The sequence below is a fragment of the Hyaena hyaena genome, unplaced genomic scaffold (genome assembly GCF_003009895.1).
Source record: "Hyaena hyaena isolate Hyena2069 unplaced genomic scaffold, ASM300989v1 scaffold_129, whole genome shotgun sequence".
NCBI lineage: Eukaryota > Metazoa > Chordata > Mammalia > Carnivora > Hyaenidae > Hyaena > Hyaena hyaena.
The window spans coordinates 85074-104052 of NW_024080763.1; the positions used below are offsets into that span (position 1 = coordinate 85074).

At 48.2% G+C, this 18979-nt stretch overlaps 1 protein-coding gene across 2 annotated transcripts in view; it reads left to right on the top strand.

The window, feature by feature from the left end:
- CUNH10orf90 (chromosome unknown C10orf90 homolog) overlaps positions 1-18979 on the top strand; it is a 93856-nt gene that overhangs the window by 13704 nt on the left and 61173 nt on the right. For both annotated transcript variants that reach the window (XM_039237966.1, XM_039237965.1), the window contains exons 3-4: positions 5230-5321; positions 12954-14064. In XM_039237966.1, coding sequence (XP_039093897.1) covers positions 5230-5321; positions 12954-14064 — 1203 coding nt within the window. The remainder of the gene's footprint in view (positions 1-5229; positions 5322-12953; positions 14065-18979) is intronic.

Sequence of the window (18979 nt, forward strand, 5' to 3'; positions counted from 1 at the left end):
GCCATCTTCTGTCCCCCCACTTCTATATTTGTCCAAACTCACGCCATCCTACGGGGCCGTTTCACCCCAAACGCTGCTGGGGTCCCTTTGGCTGGCAGGGCTCCGTCTGTGGCTCGCAGAGTTCGGAATAGCGGAGCCATGAGCGGGAGAGCCTCTCATCATCTGTGCCTTAGTCCAGGGCCCCCAGCACCCCGAGCGCTACATAAATTCCTGCTCTGGACCCCACGGCTGAAGCACACCTTCCCCCAGAGAGGAAATCTGGATTCCAGGAGTGTCCGGCTCAGAGTCTCTTGATGTCTTCAGTCAATGTGGACGCTTGTGGCCCCTGGAAAGGGGATCAAAGTTGAGGATGAATGGCTCTGGATGAGTGGCTGAGGCTGATGGAGACAGAAGCATGTATGGTCCTTCCAACCACCTTGGGAGAGGAAACTTCTTCAGACTTGCCGTTGTGCTGACACCCTTCCCGGGGCCCAGAGGACCAGAGCACAGGGCACCCAACACGACTGATCCATAAACCAGCAATGGGTTGTGGGCTCGTCAGGCTGATTTTTAAACTCGTATCAAAATAAAAGCCAGGATGCTGGCATTCTTGAGGGCTTTGTTTTAATGGAAGCGAGTGGTTAAGGGTCCCACTTGGATTCCCCAGATATGGTTTTCCAAAAGCCATGGTGTGGCTTCCTCCCAGGGCCTTAAACTCCTCATTTGTGGAAGAGCATGTAGGCTTAAGACCAGCAGTGTTCTTGGACCCAAGCTTCATTGAATGCTTCGGAGGGCTTCCTAAAATGTAGAAGGCCGAGTCCCTCCAGAGTTTCTGACTTAATAGATCTGCAGGTAGGCGGGTGGGACTTGAGAATGTGCATTTGCGAGAAGTGTGCCCGTGATGCGGAAGCTTGTGGTCCAGGAGCCCCACTGTGAGGTAAGGCCCCTTTGGGTTTCCAAGAAGCAGAGCCTGAGGCAGGGGTTGGGAGACATGTGGGAGAGGGCGCGCCCCAGGAAAGGGCTATTAGAGGGTCAGGGAGGCCTGACGGGGTATAGTCTGGCCCTTGGCTTACACTCTGGAGCAGAAGCAACAGAGCTTTCCTGGCTTTTGTACCTCTTTTGTGTCCCACCCCTGGCTGCGGGCCAGCATAGAGAAAGGTGCAGCATCCACAGAGGACCGTTCTCAGAGAAGAGTGAAGCTGTGAGTCACTGCTACCCTCTCAATAGCTGGGGGATGGGACAGCCCCCCCACCCCCCACCCCAGCAGGGTGTGAGCGGAGACAGCTCCAGGTTCTAATGTCACAGAGGAGAAGCCAGAGGCAGGGAGGTCATGTAAACTACACAAAGCAGCAGAGCAGGAATTTGGCTCCGGGCTGCGAGATTTCTGTGATGGCACCTTGGCTGGTATATGTGCTGCAGGTGCATAGGGTCTGCCCCGCCGTCTGCCACTTTCCTCTTAACCAGGGCAGTTTCTTGATGCGGAGTGGACTTGGCCGGCCCCTGTGGGAGGTCTGGGCCAGACCAGCTCCTGCTATGGAGAGAAGGAGCAGACTGGTCTGGCCCCTCCTGTCCTTGAACCAGGAGCAAGACCAAGGCCATGTGCGATCCGGTCTGGTTAATGCATTTTCTGTATTAGGGAGGTGAATCCCTTTCCCATGAAACTGATGGATTCCAGCTACTGGAAAAGCCCAAATTCCTATCACTCTTGTTCTTGTTAACCTGCCCCGAGTATCCCCCAGCCTTGTCTTACTTGGAGATGCCAGGGCAGGGTCACTGGATGGCGGGGGCCTTCATCGGTGGTCAGGTAGGAAGACACAGGGGATGTGTCCTCCCTGCATGCCAGGTGCTCTACTAAGGTCTTGATATTCATCATCTCATATTTCTTATAGGGTCTTGTTTCCGCTGACACATTGGAAAGTAAGACTGACATTTAACTAACTTACCCCCAAGTTACTTAAATTGACCTAGCTGTAGGTGGACAGGGATTTGCATCAGGGTCTTTCTTTCCTAAATTCTATGGCTTTAACTCACCTCCTCATGTCTTTTGAGGTCATCCTATCTGGCATCCTCTTTTGTGGCTTTAGTCATACCTCATTTTCACTCAAAAATAGGCTCCTGGTTCTAAGTTACAACTTTACCAGTTTTGTGAGTTCTTGCACATACTAATTTTTTTCTCTTGATGTTGGATTGTCATGTGGCTCATGAGTTTGACCCCTTTCTTTCAAAAAACAGTGCATGGTAATACTTACCTGTGTTGCTACATAGACTTTATATTTGTTGTTTTAAAGGCCCTAACTGTCATCCAACGCATTGACCTCAGTGTCCCCAGCTAGTCTGTGATGGGCGTAGCAGTGGTCCCTGCACAGATGTCTGCCTCCTAGTCCCCAGAATCGGTGGGTGTCCTGCCTTTCACGGCAAAAGGGACTTTGCAGATGTGGTTAAGAACCTTGAGACAGGATGGTGATCCTGGATTATCTGTGGGTCCAATCTGAGCACAAGGGTCCCTATTAGAGGGAGGCGGGAGGGTCAGAGAGAGAAGAAGTGATAATGGACACAGAGCTTTAATGACGTGGGGCCATACACCAAGGAAGGCCGGCAGCCTCTAGAAGGTGGAAAAGGCAAGGAACCAGATTCTCCCTGGAGCCTCACAAAGGAGTGCAGCTGCCCATCCTTTGACTGTAGCCCTGTGAGACTTGCACTGGACGTCTGACCTCTAGAGCTGTAAGATAACACATCTGTGCTGTTTGAATCCCAAATTTGGTAGGCAGTACTGCAACCGCCACAGGGGGCTAGGACTCGGCCCCTGCTTGTCTGGGCCCAGAGCTGTCCCTCCTCCCTGCTGGGGGATTCCCCTCCCCCGTAGCTCATGCTTATGCTTGTCGTTATGTTCTGGGCATTGTGCAGAGGGCAGGTTACGTAGGCTTTTTCAGGGCCTCTAGAAAGTAGCCTCCATTATGATCTCCATTCCACAGCAAGGAGCCAAGAGATGCTGAGGTCCTTTCCCAAAGCCCCCCGTGCAGCTAGAGATCCTTGTGTTACCACTCTAGTGACCATGTAGGCGGGGGTGTGAGGTGGCGCTGCCTTGGCCACATACTAGAGTCGTACAGTGTGGTTTATCAAGCATTAACCCCAGATCCTACCCCGGTCCAAGTACTTTACATACACCACCCTCAGTGCGTTGGTGGCAAGGCTGGGCGAGAGGTGTTCTCTGCATTTTGTGGGTGAAGAAACAGGGCGGACAAGTAACTCCCCTGCCGCAGGTGAGCTGGGGGCTGGGCTGGGCTGCAGCTCCGGGTCCAGCCGGCCCCAGAGCCTGTGCTGGCTTCAGAGTTCTTAGCACGAGGCCACGTGACTGGAGCCTGGAGATTTCCATCTTCATCAGCTTTATTGTCAGCTCATCATGATGCATCGACCCTGCACAGAAATCCATAAGATCTTTCAGTTCTTATATTTGTGCTTCATGGAAAGTAATCTGTGCACATCATCTCAGATGACTATCTGCATCACTCAGTAACGGGTAGAGATGGAGGTACGGCCATACATCTGGGTTGGAGCTGATGGGGGCTCTGTCGTCACCCAACAATGAGATGGGACAGAGGCAGGCTTTGGATGGGTCAGTGGTGGTCCTTGAAATTCTCATGAACCGTGTCCTGATCCCCTTGCAAACCTGCCCAAATTCAAAGTACTATTGTGTATCATTTTCTCCCTAAAATGTTTTAAATTATGTGAGTTATTTGGATTATTATATGTAAATTAAAATTTTTAAAATATTTTTGAGAGAGATGCAGCGTGAGCGGGGGAGGGGCAGAGAGAGCGCACACGCGAGAGAGAGACAGACAGAATCCAAAGCAGGCTCCAGACTCCGAGCTGTCAGCACAGAGCCCGACGTGGGGCTCAAACCCATGGACTGTGAGATGCTGAAGTTGGATGCTTAACCAACTGAGCCACCCAGGCGCCCCACATCTTTCTTTTTTAAAAAAAGTTTTTTTAATGTTTCTTTATTTTTGAGAGAGAGAGAGACAGAGATAGAGACATAGACAGAGTGTGAGCAGGGGAGGGGCAGAGAGAGAGGGAGACACAGAATCCGAAGCAGGCTCCAGGCTCCGAGCTGTCCACACAGAGCCTGACGCAGTGCTCGAACTCACAGACCACGAGATCCTCACTTTAGCCGAACTCAGATGCTTAACCACCTGAGCCACCCAGGCACCCCTATATGTAAATTTTTACTAAGCCCTTCTCATGAGTTGATGAAAAGAGCTGCTTCTCCACCTTCTCTGACTTAGAGAACCTCATCACCAGTACTAGACGTTGGGGAACGGTTCTTCAGAGACTTTGGAAAAATCACTTTCCCCGGAATTTCTGCATGTGAGGGTGACATTGTTCCCTGGGCTGCAGAGACTGGGCCACGCAGACACTTCTCTTTACCCACCTTCCTGTGCTTGACACGCATCCCGGCATTAGCAGCGGGTACCCAGGTGGGCATCATAATGCTGCCGGGTTGTGTACTGTGTCCGGGGCTCCGGAGGGGGTGCGGGCGGCTTTGGTAGACAGGGAGATTCCACAGAGCAGTTCCATAGGCTTGTCCTCTGAGTCTTTGATGGTGGGGCCAGAACTGGAACCCAGGTTCACAGTCTATGGCCCCCTGCTGTGTGCACTTGGGTCTAATGATATCCTCTGCTTATCAATGTGGCAGGTGTCTCTGTGGGGGGCTGTCCACGGTATCTCACTAACCCCCCCACCCCTCAAGTATTATCACAGATATTATCCCCAGCCATTCCAAAGCAGTTTCAATATCAGTGTCTGGGCCACTCGCAGCTCCTTTGAGCACTGTTGTGTTAAGAGATTGGATGAAGGTTGGTCTTATAGTTTCAGCCTTTCCTGAACTCTGGTGGCACTGGGAACCCCTTACATGTGACCTTCTCTCCTGCTGGGTGTAAACACAGGATGAGGGAGAATGTGAGTAGTCTGAATGTGTTCAATTATTACTGAATCTAGGAATATAAACAACAGCATGGAAGAAGGAAACTTGCAGCCTAATTATAAACTAAATAATAATAAACCCAGAGAGCCTAAGTGGAGGGGGTGGAGTGAAAGAAGGAAATATACAAGATTTTATCACGAGTCAGAATATACTGGATACATCCTTGGCTAGTGTAATACCTGAGTGGGTGACACAAAACCATAAAGTTGTAGATTTCATCTTCTCCTCTCATTTACTAAAAAGTAGCAATCCTATCTCCTTTTGCCTAGGATTACAGGACAACCAGTACAGTTCAAATGACCAAATTGCCCTTAAAAACCTTCAATCTGATGTTACTGAGAAGAAATCTGACTTCACCGAGGTAATGTGTTTCTAACTTCTAGAGTAGTCAGCAAAATGCAGCCAACTATAAAACATGGTCATTGGCCTACTTATGATGTGTTTGCATTTTATTTTGTTTAGTCAAAACTGATTTAAGGCGGTAGAAAAATCTCACCACTGTTGACTAAGACTTGTTACATGAAAGTATGCAGTGTCTATTTAATTAGTCTTTTATAATCTTCACCAACAATTGGTGAACTTGCAGCATCGTTGGAGAGTATGGTGATTGAATCTCAATTTTAAACCAAAATTAATCTGCTGGAGAGAGAGAGAATGATGCCAGGCAACATGTCGAAGGTGGAGAAGAGAGCATTGGAAATCTCACAAGCTAGTACGCATCGTTACAACTGCAAAACGTGCCAGTAGGCTGAAATAGAAAATTAGAGGTCATATTTATAAAATGATATGTTTCTGATTCTAAAGAACAAAGCACTACAGAGTGCATTACAACAGTGGTTGATGTTACCAAGGTATCACAGACCAGGTCATGGATAATTGATGGACTCATTCCATCTTTCCCATAATCCTGGGAGGGTGGTATTATTATTATGCCCATTTTGCAGGTGAGGAAACTAAAACTCCAGTAGCTCCAGGAGTTGCTTTGCCCTGAATCTCCTAGTCCATATGCTGTCTGGCTCCAGAGCTTCTGTTCTTACCTTGCTCTAAAAGGCTGGCCATAAAGGAAGGCTCATTCCAGCTAACGCATCTTAAAATATGGACTTTCTTGCGTGAAAGAATAGTCATCCCAAGTGTTAGTTTATAAGGCATCTGTTGTCTTTCATGAGTGGATATTCTGCCATGAACTTTTTTTTTTTTTTTTACAAATAGTTTATTGTCAAATTAGTTTCTACATAACACTCAGTGCTCATCCCCAAAGTGCCCTCCTTCATGCCCATCCCCCCCTCCCCCCCACATCCATCAGTCCTCAGTTTTTGTCAGCATTCAAGAGTCTCTCATGGTTTGCCTCTCTCCCTTTCCCCCACCATTTCCGCCCTTCTTCTCCCCCTTGGTCCTCCATCAAGTTCCTCCTAATCCTCCTATACGTGCAAACATATGGTATTTGTCCTTCTCTGCCTGACTTATTTCGCTCAGCATAACACCCTCAAGGTCCATCCATGTTGCTACACATGCCATGAACTTTTGTAATTCTAAGAGATTGTAGAATGATAAGAATTGATGTTTCATGACAGATTAAAGTAGCAAAGGTATCTGTAAAAAATATCTTTCCCCCAAAATACTTGTCTTCAGTATTATCCTTTGATTTAGTTCTGCATGTAACGAAGCTTGACATTTCCTTCGGAGACCCCAGGCCTGAACTCCCACACAATGGAGAAAGGATGCTATTTTGGGTGCTGAGATCAGTCATCAATTTTGAAAGCCCTCTCTATGCGGAAGCGCCGAGCTCACTGTCTGAAGATGTAAAGATGCCTGGCTACAATTAATTTGTTCCCTGGGGAAAAGAGCAGGAACCGCAGGTCACAGGGAGGGAAATGAATAGGAGGAACAGTGGATCACTGGGAAGCATCCCTGAAAGGAGGTGCCCAGTTAAGAAGGGCAAGATAATGATCAAGTCGATTGTCACTCTTTTGAAGAAAGATAACAGCCGAAGATCTTGCCCACCTGATTTTCACACTGAGCTGGCAAATTCCAGCATTTGATGTTAAAATTAGTCGGTCTGGTTATTAGTGATACAGATCTTTGGGGCTATGTAGTTGGGTCCCTATAACACACACACACACACACACACACACACACACACACAGTCGTTATCTGTGACAGAATGAAACAACTCCCACAAATCACACTTTCTAAGCCTCCGCTTTTGGAATGATCTGGACCATCTACTTTGATCATATCAGTAGTGTGACTTTCAAATTTCCCTCCCAACTTTGAGCTTTTAAAGCTCATCCCCATGTGTTTGTTACAAGGGTGCTGTGCGATGATGGAGCACTCCAACGGATGCCCTTCCCTGTGCAACTGCCATAAATCTCCGCCTCTCTTCCCGAGCCTGTGCCAGATTGATCACTCTCCCTTTCAAAATTCGTCGAAGCTGTAGAAATGATATGCAGGCACTTCTTCAACCAGGTGATTATTTAAAAGGAATGAAATATGGAACAGTGTTTTCTTGTTAAAAAAAAACAACGTTTAAATTTTCCTGGTGACACAAGTAATGGAAGCTGCATCTAGACACGTAGGAAAATATAGAAAATACCTAAGAAAATATTTATATGTATTTTGCTCCCTTCTTTTTCCCATGCAATTTTTTTTACATAAAACTATAATGTATATCAACTTTTATAGCTCTCTTTTATTACATAACATTCTATCATAGGCAATTTCCCATGGCATCTAAATTCTTTGTAATCTTTATTTTTAATTTCTACAGAATATGACGCAGTTGTGCCTGCCATGATTTACTTAGCCGATCCCCTTTTAAAAGACATTTGGGTTCTTTCCAGCTTTTCACCGTTCTACATCACACTGTACCGAGTCCTTGGTTTCTTGTAAGTGCGTAGAATGACAAAAGTTTCAGGATGGAGATGGAGAAAACTCCAGTTCTTCTATTTGTCTTAAGACAGACAGACAGACAGACAGACAGAGAGAACTCATACATTGGGAAACACTCTTCCATCCATGATGAAATGCCATTAGGTTGATAGAAGACTTAGTGGGGATCATTCTGGATCCACCAAAGAGGAGTAAGCGTGCTTGCAGCTAACATGGTGGTGACTGTAGAGTGTATCTGTGTGGATATGGGGCCAAAGAATCCCTCCGGAGAACATGTAGGCTGCAGAGCAGCCCTGGAAAAGGGAGAAATAGTCAAGTGGAAGAAAATATAGATTTCAAAGCCACAGGTCGGATTAGATGCTTATCCTTTGGAGAAATAAATTGCTGCAAGAATGGAAGCATCCCCATTCCAGTGGTTCAGGATCTGAGGTCTCTGACCATCTGCCACTTATCTCTTCCTTCCTTCAGCTTATGAGATGGTGCCTTTCTTAGCAACGTGCCTTAAGGCAGAAATATAAAGTTAAAAACAGTCAATAAGATGGATAAAACTAGGAAAGCAGTTACCAGCCCTACAAAATCATGTTTGAAACATTTAAAAGAAATCAATATTTTAAAGCAGCATTTGTGAAAAAGAAAATGTACAAATGTGCATATTGTGTGAGGATGGTCAGGAAATGGGTGATTTATTGCCAAAGCAAGACACAGTATCCAACTATTCGACCTTGCTCTGACCTTGAACATTCTACTTTAAATGCAAGATTATTTTCTTTTCAAATCAAATCTTACATCAGTTAATCTTATTTTAGATAAAAGATACCTTTTTTCCCCCAAAGCCATGTTCAGTTAACCCAATATAAAGAACAGATGGAGTGGCACCCTGGAATAGCTTCACTGGGAAAGGTATTTGATGTGAAAGATGTGATTGCTTTTCTAAAAAGTTTCCCTGTTTGAAAAGCAGTGCGCCAAGTTAGGAGCATCAAATAGTGCCTGTGTCTCATCTCGTTCTTGGTTTCCCAGCCCCGGAAGAAGAGCTGGACACAAAGTGTGTATTGTGGTCTGTTATAGACTGGATTGTGTCTCCCCCCAACTCCAAATGCATGTGTGAAAGCCCTAACTCCCAGTGCCCTGGAGTCTGACTGTGTTTGCACAGCATCTTTCAAGAGGTAATTTAGGTTAAATGAGGTCACCAGGGTGGACTTTACCCAGTACCCTGACGGAGGAGGGCATTAGGACACAGTCACACACAGAAGGGAGAAAATGTGGAGATGCAGGGAAAAGAGGCAGAAGGAGCCATCCCTGCTGACCCCTTGACCTCCAACTTCCCGCCTCCAGAACGGGGAGGAAATAAAATTTCTGTTCCTGGAGCCATCCAGACCGGGGTGCTTTGTTATGGCAGCCCAGATCTTTAAGAGGTTGGACCTCAACTTTAATTATTTAATAGATCTCCATGAGAACATAGGATCCGACAAAGAGAACTTCCCGAACAAGACTAGGGTGCATATTGATCGGCAGAGTATGCTGTTTCATTTTTAACGTCTCTCAGTCTATCCATCGGGGCTTTTGTCAAAGCTGAGTGTAAGCCCCGGAGAGAACACAGTAAAATTTAACCAATAATCGCAGTCCTGACAATTTGATTACCTGCTTGGTGTTATCTCCAGTCTCTTAACTCCAAAGAACCAAGAAGTGTCCTCAGCCTGGCGTGTGCTAGATGGTCAGTAGATATTTCTGATGAGTTAATAAAGGGTTTGATCATGACCCTATGTTATAATGACAGAATTCACATCTAAAAGGGTTTCATTCATTCTACAGTCATGTTGACAAAATTGCAATGTATTCAGTGTGTGATGGGTTAATTCGATTTTTGTGTAATTCCAATAAACACAAATGCATTCATTATAAACGCCCCCTCACTCATTCATAGGTTTGAGTACATCAGATAGCCTCTGATTTCTGCTAAATCACAGAAAAAGTCATACCCTGGAGTTATAGAACGTGCTCATATTTTCAGACATGTACTTTCACATCTATCATTGTTTCTGATGTCCAAAACTACCCGGTAAGGGAGAGAAGGCAAACAGACTTTTCTTTGGAACTGGACTTCTATTAGCGTTTCTCCCTCAGGAGCGGCGTCACCCTGGCATACCGAGCTTCAGAATTAAGTTCAAATCCACACCATTCATTCTTGCCCTTCCTTCATCTGTTTGCATTTGATGGACTCAGAGTCACAGTTGCACCTGCCAGGCCTGAGCTAATGAGACGGTGGCTGGTTCTCTATGCCGTCCTCTGGGCTTCTAGGACCTCCTACAGTGGCGCCTGCCAACCCCACTGTGGCCCAGGGTGTCCCTCCTGCGTGGGCTCAGGCTGGGTCCCAGGAGCTCTGAGTCCTGGCCTGGCATTCCTTTCACCGTATCTGTGGTTAAAACATAGCTTCTGAGGGGCACCTGGGTGGCTCAGGTGGATAAGTGCCTGACTCTTGATTTCAGCTCAGGTCTTGATCTCCCGGTTTGTGAGATTGAGCCCTGAGTCCAACTCTGTACTGATAGCGAGGAGTCTGCTTGGAATCTGTCTTTCTCTCTGCCCCTCCCCTGCTCTCACAAAATAAGTAAATAGCTTAAACACACACACACACACACACCCACCCACCCACCCATAGCTTCTGGGTCTTATCCCCAGAGATCCTGATTCACTGTACGTCTAAAGAAGGGGAGGGAAGGGTCCAGAAGCCTGCATTTTTAACACCCCTCCCAACACCAGGTGTTTTTTATGCAAGTGGTCAGTGGCCCAAACGTTGGGAAACACTGCAATAAAGTATAAAATGAGACCAATGCAGCACGCTTTCCAAAATGAACATTTGCTTTTACCTCCAGGGACTGTTGTGAAAGGAATTCCTAGGAGGGATGATTGCACCCTGGGGAGGGCGCACAGGCACAATTATTATCAGAACTAAATGTAACTAAAATGGGAGGGACTCCGTACCGAGCCTGACTGCACGGGGGAGGCGCCAGGTGTCCTTCAGTTTCCTTGTACGTAAACTAGAGCCACGGAGAGCGCCCCGTGGAAAGCAGAGGGAAGCATTGATGGTGATTCTCAGCATCACCTGCCCACTGGAATCAAACTGGAAAGTTCAAAAAACGCAGATGCCTGGGCCCCACTCCCGGGGATTCTGATGGCATTGTTCAGGGATACGCTTTTTTACAAGCTCCCAGGTTGTAGGCTGAGAAGCGCTGAAGGGGAGGCCCCACCTTAAAAGAGGCTGAAGGCAGAGCCTGGCTTCCATTAGCCATCTGGGAAAAGGTAGCCAGTGATGTTGTGATTTTTAAGGAACTGAAGTAAATTTTAAGATGACTCTGTTTCTTCTTCACCTATCTATCTCTTGTGATCTTTTAAATTTACAACGTCCCATGCATCTTTCAAATTGAATCATGCATAAGGTGCTAGAGATTGCCATGAAAAACAGGAAAAAAGAGGAAAAAAATCAAGAAAGAGAAGCTGACCATCTTCTCGTGTTTAACAGTAAGAACGCAATGAGCCCCGGGTGCTGAGATCACACGTGCTGGGCCTTGCTTCAAAAGTCCAGGTGGGGGAAGCCTGACATCAGTTGCATAAATGAGTGTTAATCCTGTTCTGATGAAAAGAAAATTTTGTGCTTTCTCATCACATCGTAGAAGAGAAAAATTTTCTGTCATCAAACACAAGCGCTTCCCATCCTTGAAAAGACTAGCAGTGCCATGGTCTGTGTGTTTTTCTTTTTTGTTTTTTAAATGTTTATTTTGATGAGGGGAAGGGCAGAGAGAGAGGGAGAGAGAGAATCCCAAGGAGGCTCCTCACTGTCAGCACAGAGTCTGACATAGGGCTGGAACTCACAAACTGTGAGATCATGACCTGAGCCCAGACCAACAGTCAGATGTTTAACCGACTGAACCACCCAGGTGCCCCTCTGGTCACGTTTTTCAAAGTGCGCTCCCCGGATCAATGACACCAGGCTCATGGGATGTTGTTTAAAAAGCAGATGCCTGGGCCCCACCCACGGACCTAGAGAATCAGAATCTCCAGAGCCTGGGGAACGTGCAGTTGTAACATGCCAGGTGATTCTCGGGCCCCTTGGAGCTTGGAAATTGCTCTTACCTGCTGAGCACCAATTAAGCCTACAGGCTCTGCACGCGGTGGGAATTGAGTCGTTACCATATTATTTTGGGTCCTGGGCAGTTCCGGGCAAGGGTCGTTTGAAGCGTAGAATAATGAGCATCAAAATGGGGGTCTATGACCCTTCAGGCAGTGGCCCACATAGCTTTCTACAATGTTCCCACATACGCATATTAAAAACAAATCCAGGACCAAAGAGATTCCTCCTGCAGGTGCTGACCTGGTTCGATGCTTTCTTAAAAATCTCAGTGCGTTGTTTTGGGCATAGATGGGCTGGTAAGGAAGCCTGGAACACCCAGATCTGTCTCTGGACAGAAGCCGTGCCCAGGCCCCTGAGCACTGCCGGGCAGCAAAGCTCCATCTGTCTTGTTTGGGGCCCCCTCCTTGCTGATAAGTGATTATCACAGTCGCTATGTTAGTCTAGGTAACTGTCCAGCTTCAGGGTTTGCATTTGTTCTGCTGTCTGGGATTTGACCCCCCAGGATGGCATGAATGGGGAAGCACTGAATGACAGTCTAAATTAGCAAAGGGGGAAGATTGTGTTAGGGGGGTGGTGACCCAGGCAGAGAGAGCTCCTCGTGGAGGAGCAAGGACTCATCTCCTGCATAAACTGGTGCCCGCGAGTCCCAGCCCTGCTGCAGAACTGTGTCCTGCCTTCCCCGTGAGGCTGAGAACCTCTATTCAGGTGTTCCTGGGCCTGGTGGAGGTGATTATCAAAATTTGATGATACCCAGCAGGGAAAACCAATTCCCCAGTCAGAAGAATGATTCCAGAAGGTATAGATGTATCATAAACAGATCTGAGTGTTCTGCCCTTATGAGTGTGCAGAGGTGGTGTCAGGTGTGGGGTAAATGGCCTTGGACAAGAACTCGGTTCTGGACGTCCTCCTGGCCCTTGAAAGAGTTTACTGCCTGCGTTACAATGGACTGCTTGAATAATTGCCATCTTTTCCCATTTGCAGGAGACTCTGGCATCGCGAAACACAAAAATGATTTCATCCGTGGTCATTTCACAGCTGATTGATGAGAATAAATCAAAGGCAAACCGGGCCGCGCTGCCCGCGCCCTGCGCGCCCGCTCTGCACACACATCCCGCCAAGCCGCCTCGGGCAAACCGCAGCGGGGTCTCCATCAGCCGGGCGTTCACCTCCCTCCCTGACAGGCTGGGCACCCAGACACCCGCAGAGGGGCCAGGACCTGACACGGAGCTGCGGTCCAGTGAGGAGAAGCCATGCAGTGGCTCCCAAAGGGGCTTTGCGTCCATCACCATCACGGCCAGGCGCGTGGGCCCCCCAGCCATCGCCCTGGCATGGGAGGCCATGGGGGACCCTGTGTGCACCAGGTGCACAGCCCAGGGTGCTCTGCTCAGGGACCCCTGGGCTCTGGCCAGGGTTACCAATCCCTGTAGGCACCATGGACCATTCGCCTGCGCAGAGGTCTCCAGAAACTTCTCTGTGGTGAGGCAGCAGCATCCGGAGACCCACTCCCAGCTGTGCGAGGGTCACCAGTGCTGGGTCACCAGTGCGGACTGCAGAGAGAACAGTTTTCCCCCAGGGGCCCCGCGGTCCGGCAAGAGGCCGCTGGTGTTCAGCTCCTGCGTCCATCTCAGGGTGTCTCAGCAGTGTCCAAATTCCGTTTACTATCTAGACCGGTCCCTCTCCGTCCCCATCGAGCAGCCTCAACTTGCCGGCCCTAAAATGCACAGGTCGGTCCTGTCACTGCACCTAAATTGCAGTTCGCACAGATTGACACCAGATGGAGTAGATAGCACGGCGAACGGAGGGCCAAGGAGCAGAGCCTCGAAGCCGGAGCTCACCCAGGGAAACCAGAACCCCCTGGGCCCCCGCTGGAGCCCAGGTTTGCACTACGGTCTCTTGAAGGAAAACCCACCGCTGGAGCAGGTACGTTTGGGGCCCAGCACCTGTCCTTGGAGTGGCTCGCCTCTGTTGGAAGATGCCGAGTTCTCGGATGTGGGAGCCAACCAGGTCACTGTAAGAAAAGGGAAAGAGGACTACGCAGCGCCACCCGCCGACCAGCTGTCCATTCACATTCCTGGCTGGAGTTACAGAGCAGGTGAGGGACACTCCCCTCCTCGGGAGGTGGGGCCGCCAGGGACGGATCCCCATCCGTCGGGTAATCTGTGCAAGTGGCCGTACAAGGCGAATGGTGAGTTTCTTCTACGTAACTTATTCCAAAAGGTAGTTCTCAGAAGCATTGCTTTCTCCACTCGGCTCTAAGTTGGCAATTGATAGGTGGGTGTTGATGTCCGCCTTGGATTTGCACAGGTACTTTTATGGATTATAAGAGACCTTCCCTTTCCAGCAGTAGCACCAGACCCTGTAATGTAAGGAGCAGGAAACTATAGGCCCCAAATGAAGTTCATTTAGGTCCATGTCATTCCAGAACAGGGTGAGGAGGTCAAAGTGCTGTCCGCTCTCAGAGGGTCTTGCTTCTTTGGTCTGAACATCTGAGTGTCTAGAAGCATCCACAGTACAGTAGTTCTTATCTTTCAATCAGATAGTTGGTATTTATGGATTGGTCTTAGAATTCTAGTGTGTGTGTGTGTGTGTGTGTGTGTGTGAGAGAGAGAGAGAGAGAGAGAGAGAAAGAGAGAGAGAGAGAGAGAAAATATATGTATATGGGGGGGGAGAGTAGTAATTATGGGACATTTTCAAAAAGAGGCACATTGGGAATTCTACCTGCCAAACAGCAAAAACAGAAGTTTTTGCTTCCTGGGCTGTGTTTTCTGGGGCAACGCGGCTAGAATGTGTTGCTATTTCTGCCATTGCCAGGGCCAGGCAGAATTCCCAAGGTCAGCCGCCCTGGGTGCCCTTCACCTTTCTTAGGAGATCAGGAAGCCGAAAGCAGTCCTTAGCCCCAGGCCAGATTTATGTCTCTGTATAAACTTCCAGTTTTCAGTTCTACTTTCTCCGGGAGCCTCTGATTTATGAATTAGTGACTTTGCACTTGGGGAAAATATTTAAAGATAATAATAGTAAAATTGGAAATGCAGCATACGCACAATAATTTTATAGTATAATTTTTGTCCATTAAGGCTTTATTAATTAATAAAAATGGCTGTAAAACATTTTAAGCAATAATGTGCGTAGACATGGTAAATGGTGTAATTAATTTTAACAAGAGTGTATATATTGAATGCTCGCAGATTTTTAAGGCCATTTGACATGGCTTTCAGGTTGATTAGACCATTGAAATGCCCCTGAGTCTTACAGACTTACTGCGAAAAGTAAATGTAAGCCTCTCTCAGTGTTGCAAAAATGGGCCTCAATTTAGTATTTTAAGAAGTTGCTCAAGTCAACCACTTCCTCTTCCTTGTTGATATAGATTCTGGAAACGTACCATCCACATCATTCTATGTCTGCCACCTCCACACTGGAGCGTATCCTTGTTTTTACATTGTGTCTTGTGGGGTGAAATAATCATTTGGGTTTATGACAATTTTGCCAAAGGATCTTTTTTAAAAATATATATATTTTTTAAGTTTTTATTTTCAACAGAGAGAGAGACAGAGAGAGAGTGTGAGCTGGGGAGGGGCAGAGAGAGAGGGAGACACAGAATGTGAAGCAGGCTGCAGGCTCTGAGCTGTCAGCACAGAGCCCAACACGGGGCTCAAACTAACGAACTGTGAGATTGTGACCTGAGCCAAAGTCGGGCGCCCCACCAAAGTGTCTTTAAAGATCACTAGAGCAAGATCTCAAACATTGATTTCGGAAGAGAGGAGCAGAAGCAGGAGCAAATCCCCACCCCCCACCCCCAGGGGATGTGGCTTTGGTGCAGAGAAGATGCTTGATCTTGACTTTGTGGAATGACAGCTCGTGTAACTGGTGTTCTTGGGCAAACAGTATGAATGAATTCTACTTCCCGTGGGCCGACTTTGTTCAGAACCACTGCCTATCCCAGAGTTCCCATGGAGAATTTGAGTGGCTCTGAATCACGTGGCCTCATCTGACCATTTAAGGAAACATATTCACAGAGGCCAGATCACCGTTTTTAGAGTTGCTGATCGATTATCTTCTAGCTCGGGGAGTGTGGACAAACCACCCTGACTCTCTGAGCCTGTTTCTGCATCTGGGGAGCTGAAGAAGGGGGGCATTCAGTGTTCTGGAAGGTCCCCTCTGGCTTGAAAAAAGCACTCTGCCCTCTTATCCTGAGGTGAAATCTGTGAGTGAGAGTGTCCCTGTGACTCTGGGTCCCTCAGTTGTTAAGCTCAAAACCACAGAGCCTCGAGCTCGCCATTTTGGGCACACGGCTCAGAGGTGTACATAGGCACATGCATGCATCACACATACAACCCACCTGGTACTTTCAGACTTTCTCACTCAGAAACTAATCTGTGAGGGAAAGTACGTCTTCCCAGGTGACAAGAATGTGCTTCTTGTCCACGCTGTTGAAGTTTTGCCTGGGATTTACAAACATGACCCGTGGGCTGTAGCCGCCACAGTCTGTCGTGGGCTAACATACACAGCACGTCGAGGGGGAGATCGCTGACCTTCAGTCTTGACGAAACTTTCTAGCCTCACTGCAAGTGTTTTCTGACAGGGGCAATGCTCATGAAGCTTCCGAGGAGCTGTTTGTATTTCCTGTCTGGAACTGGGATCTTGTCTGAGGCGTTCTCGACAGCCTCCCGTGGCCGCACTTGCTGTGAGCAGTCTTCCTATTTTCATAGTTACTGAATCTGATTCTTTTTATCTGAAGGATCCCCAAATCCCAGGGGAGCAATGTCCTCTTGAGCTGCCTTACTGACATTCAGCTGCAAGGGAGGCACAGCCTGGGAGATTCTACAAACAGAGACAGGGCAGCTTCGATTTTAGTGCTTAGCTCATCAGACAGGAAGTCCTCTGAATTATATTCTAGAACAAGCCTCCCAGATACACCCAGAAAGATTGCCAAGATTAGGGATAGTGCGAGTCTTGCAAACATTTGGTGTGGTACAGATAGGCCATGTCTACTGGGGCATCACATTCTAACAGAAAGAGGGGGACCCATTCTCTTTCTAGGGGCTGGAGGCTTAGGAATGGGTTCCTGCCTTGCCCTTCTCCTCTGTCCCTGTGTGTTTATACCTTGCATCTCTGCTGTCGGTGCGTCCCCTGCCAGCACTGGCTAGATGACATTGTGCGACTCCCGGCCCTGCTGGAAGGAAGGCTCACTGCCATCAGTAGCTCCTCCTACCAACAACCAGAGCAGGTGCCATGCAGATCCTGGGTGCCCGGCCCTGGCTGAGATCTGCTGTGTCCGGTACTTGGAATCCTTCGAACTATTCTGTAAAGACAATATCGCTGTCCCTATTTTGCAGATAAGACTAATGAGTCTTGAAAATGGGATGATATGCCCAAGTCCACATGGCCATGAAGTGCCAGAGCTGAGGACAGTCCTGAGCACTTGGCTCCCCCCTGTACTCCCTTCCCAGCAGCAGCCGAAGCAGAGGAGTTGGATTGGTGGGGACCCTCTCAGTGGCGGACCCTGTCTTCCACTGTCACCACGAAGGTGATGTTTGATGACCACTCATGGACATCCAGAGTAATATTAGTATCTGGTGGCCAGAATCTAACAGGAGAGGGAGCTACTCAGTTCATCTACAATTAAATGTAATAAACCACGTCATTTGGTACAGTTAAAATTTATTGGCTCAGAAATCCTTCCCAGCCTGAAATCCCATTCCTTGTGGTGTTCTGTGGGGTGTACAATATTGATCTGAGTAGTTCTCCCTTTGCTGGGTGTTGCACGCCTGAAACAGTACTGACTTTGATACGTAACTTCTGGTCAGTTGCACTTGGCATTTGTGGCCTAGATCTGAAGCTTTCCCCTGTTCCCCAGGGCATCCGTCGAAGTTTGTTAGATGTTGTTGGAGAGGAGACTTTGGCGTGCACTTTTCTCCATGTGTCCCAACTGCTGGTGTGCTGTGGCAGTCTGTTGTCCCAGCAAGTCCCAGCCGGTGCTCAGGCCGCTGGTGGCCTCGGTCTGACACGTCTCTGGTGGGTCATCTGGGGATCGAAGCATCACTGGTGATCAAAGATGTGAATGGCTGGAGGGGATTCGCTGGAGAGGAATGACTGGATCCCTACTAGGATCACAAGGCGAGGGCTGTGGCCCCCAGGGTGCTGATGCTGGACTCCAACACATGGGTAGTGAGTGGGGTTTATGTCATGATGCAAGCACTTCCATCACTCAAGAGAAAATGGGAGGCTAGATGCATATGTGTCAAACCTTCCAGAGAAACTACATTAGGCTCTACTCCTTCAGTCCCATGAGCACTGCTTCCGAGAGGAGCCAGAAGAGATTTGAGGAATGCTTATTTTACATATGTGATTTTTCTTGAATGATCGAGAACTGGGGTCTACAAACTTGTTTTGGTAAAGGGGCCAGATGGTCTCCATAGCAACTGTTCCACTCCGCTCTTGTAGAACAAAAGCAGCCACAGATGAGGCATGCATACCTGAGTGTGCCCGTGTTCTAATAAAACTTTATTTACAAAAACAGACAGTGGACCAGATTTGGCCCACCGGCTGTGATGTGCAGACTCTGAATCATTCATCCCCCCACACAAATGTCACCCTGTGTGCCAGTTTTGCGTGTTGGATCCTCTGGAGACCCAACTCTGAGAGGGAGATCAGTAGGCACTATTAGGGAGTGGTCTTGGCGTCCATGGATGGGAAGGGACAAAAGCAGGAAAGGGCAGAGGCAGTAGTCACTCTGTGGTACAGTCATAACGAAGGCCTTAGGGAACTCTGAATTTGGGACGGCCCATCACAGTTCTGAGTCAAGGCAAGGAGGCTGTGCCTTTATCCCCCCTGGGGAGGGGATGTGACTGTGTATGAGGCAGCTCTCTCTACCAGCCAACTGCCACAGTCTTGGTGGACCCCCTGCAGCAGGGGTGGGTGTTGGGCATTGCAGTGTACATCACGGCTGGCCATCCCAGGATGGCTAGAATTGACCTTTCCCCTTTGTGACCTCATACTTCTCCAGAACA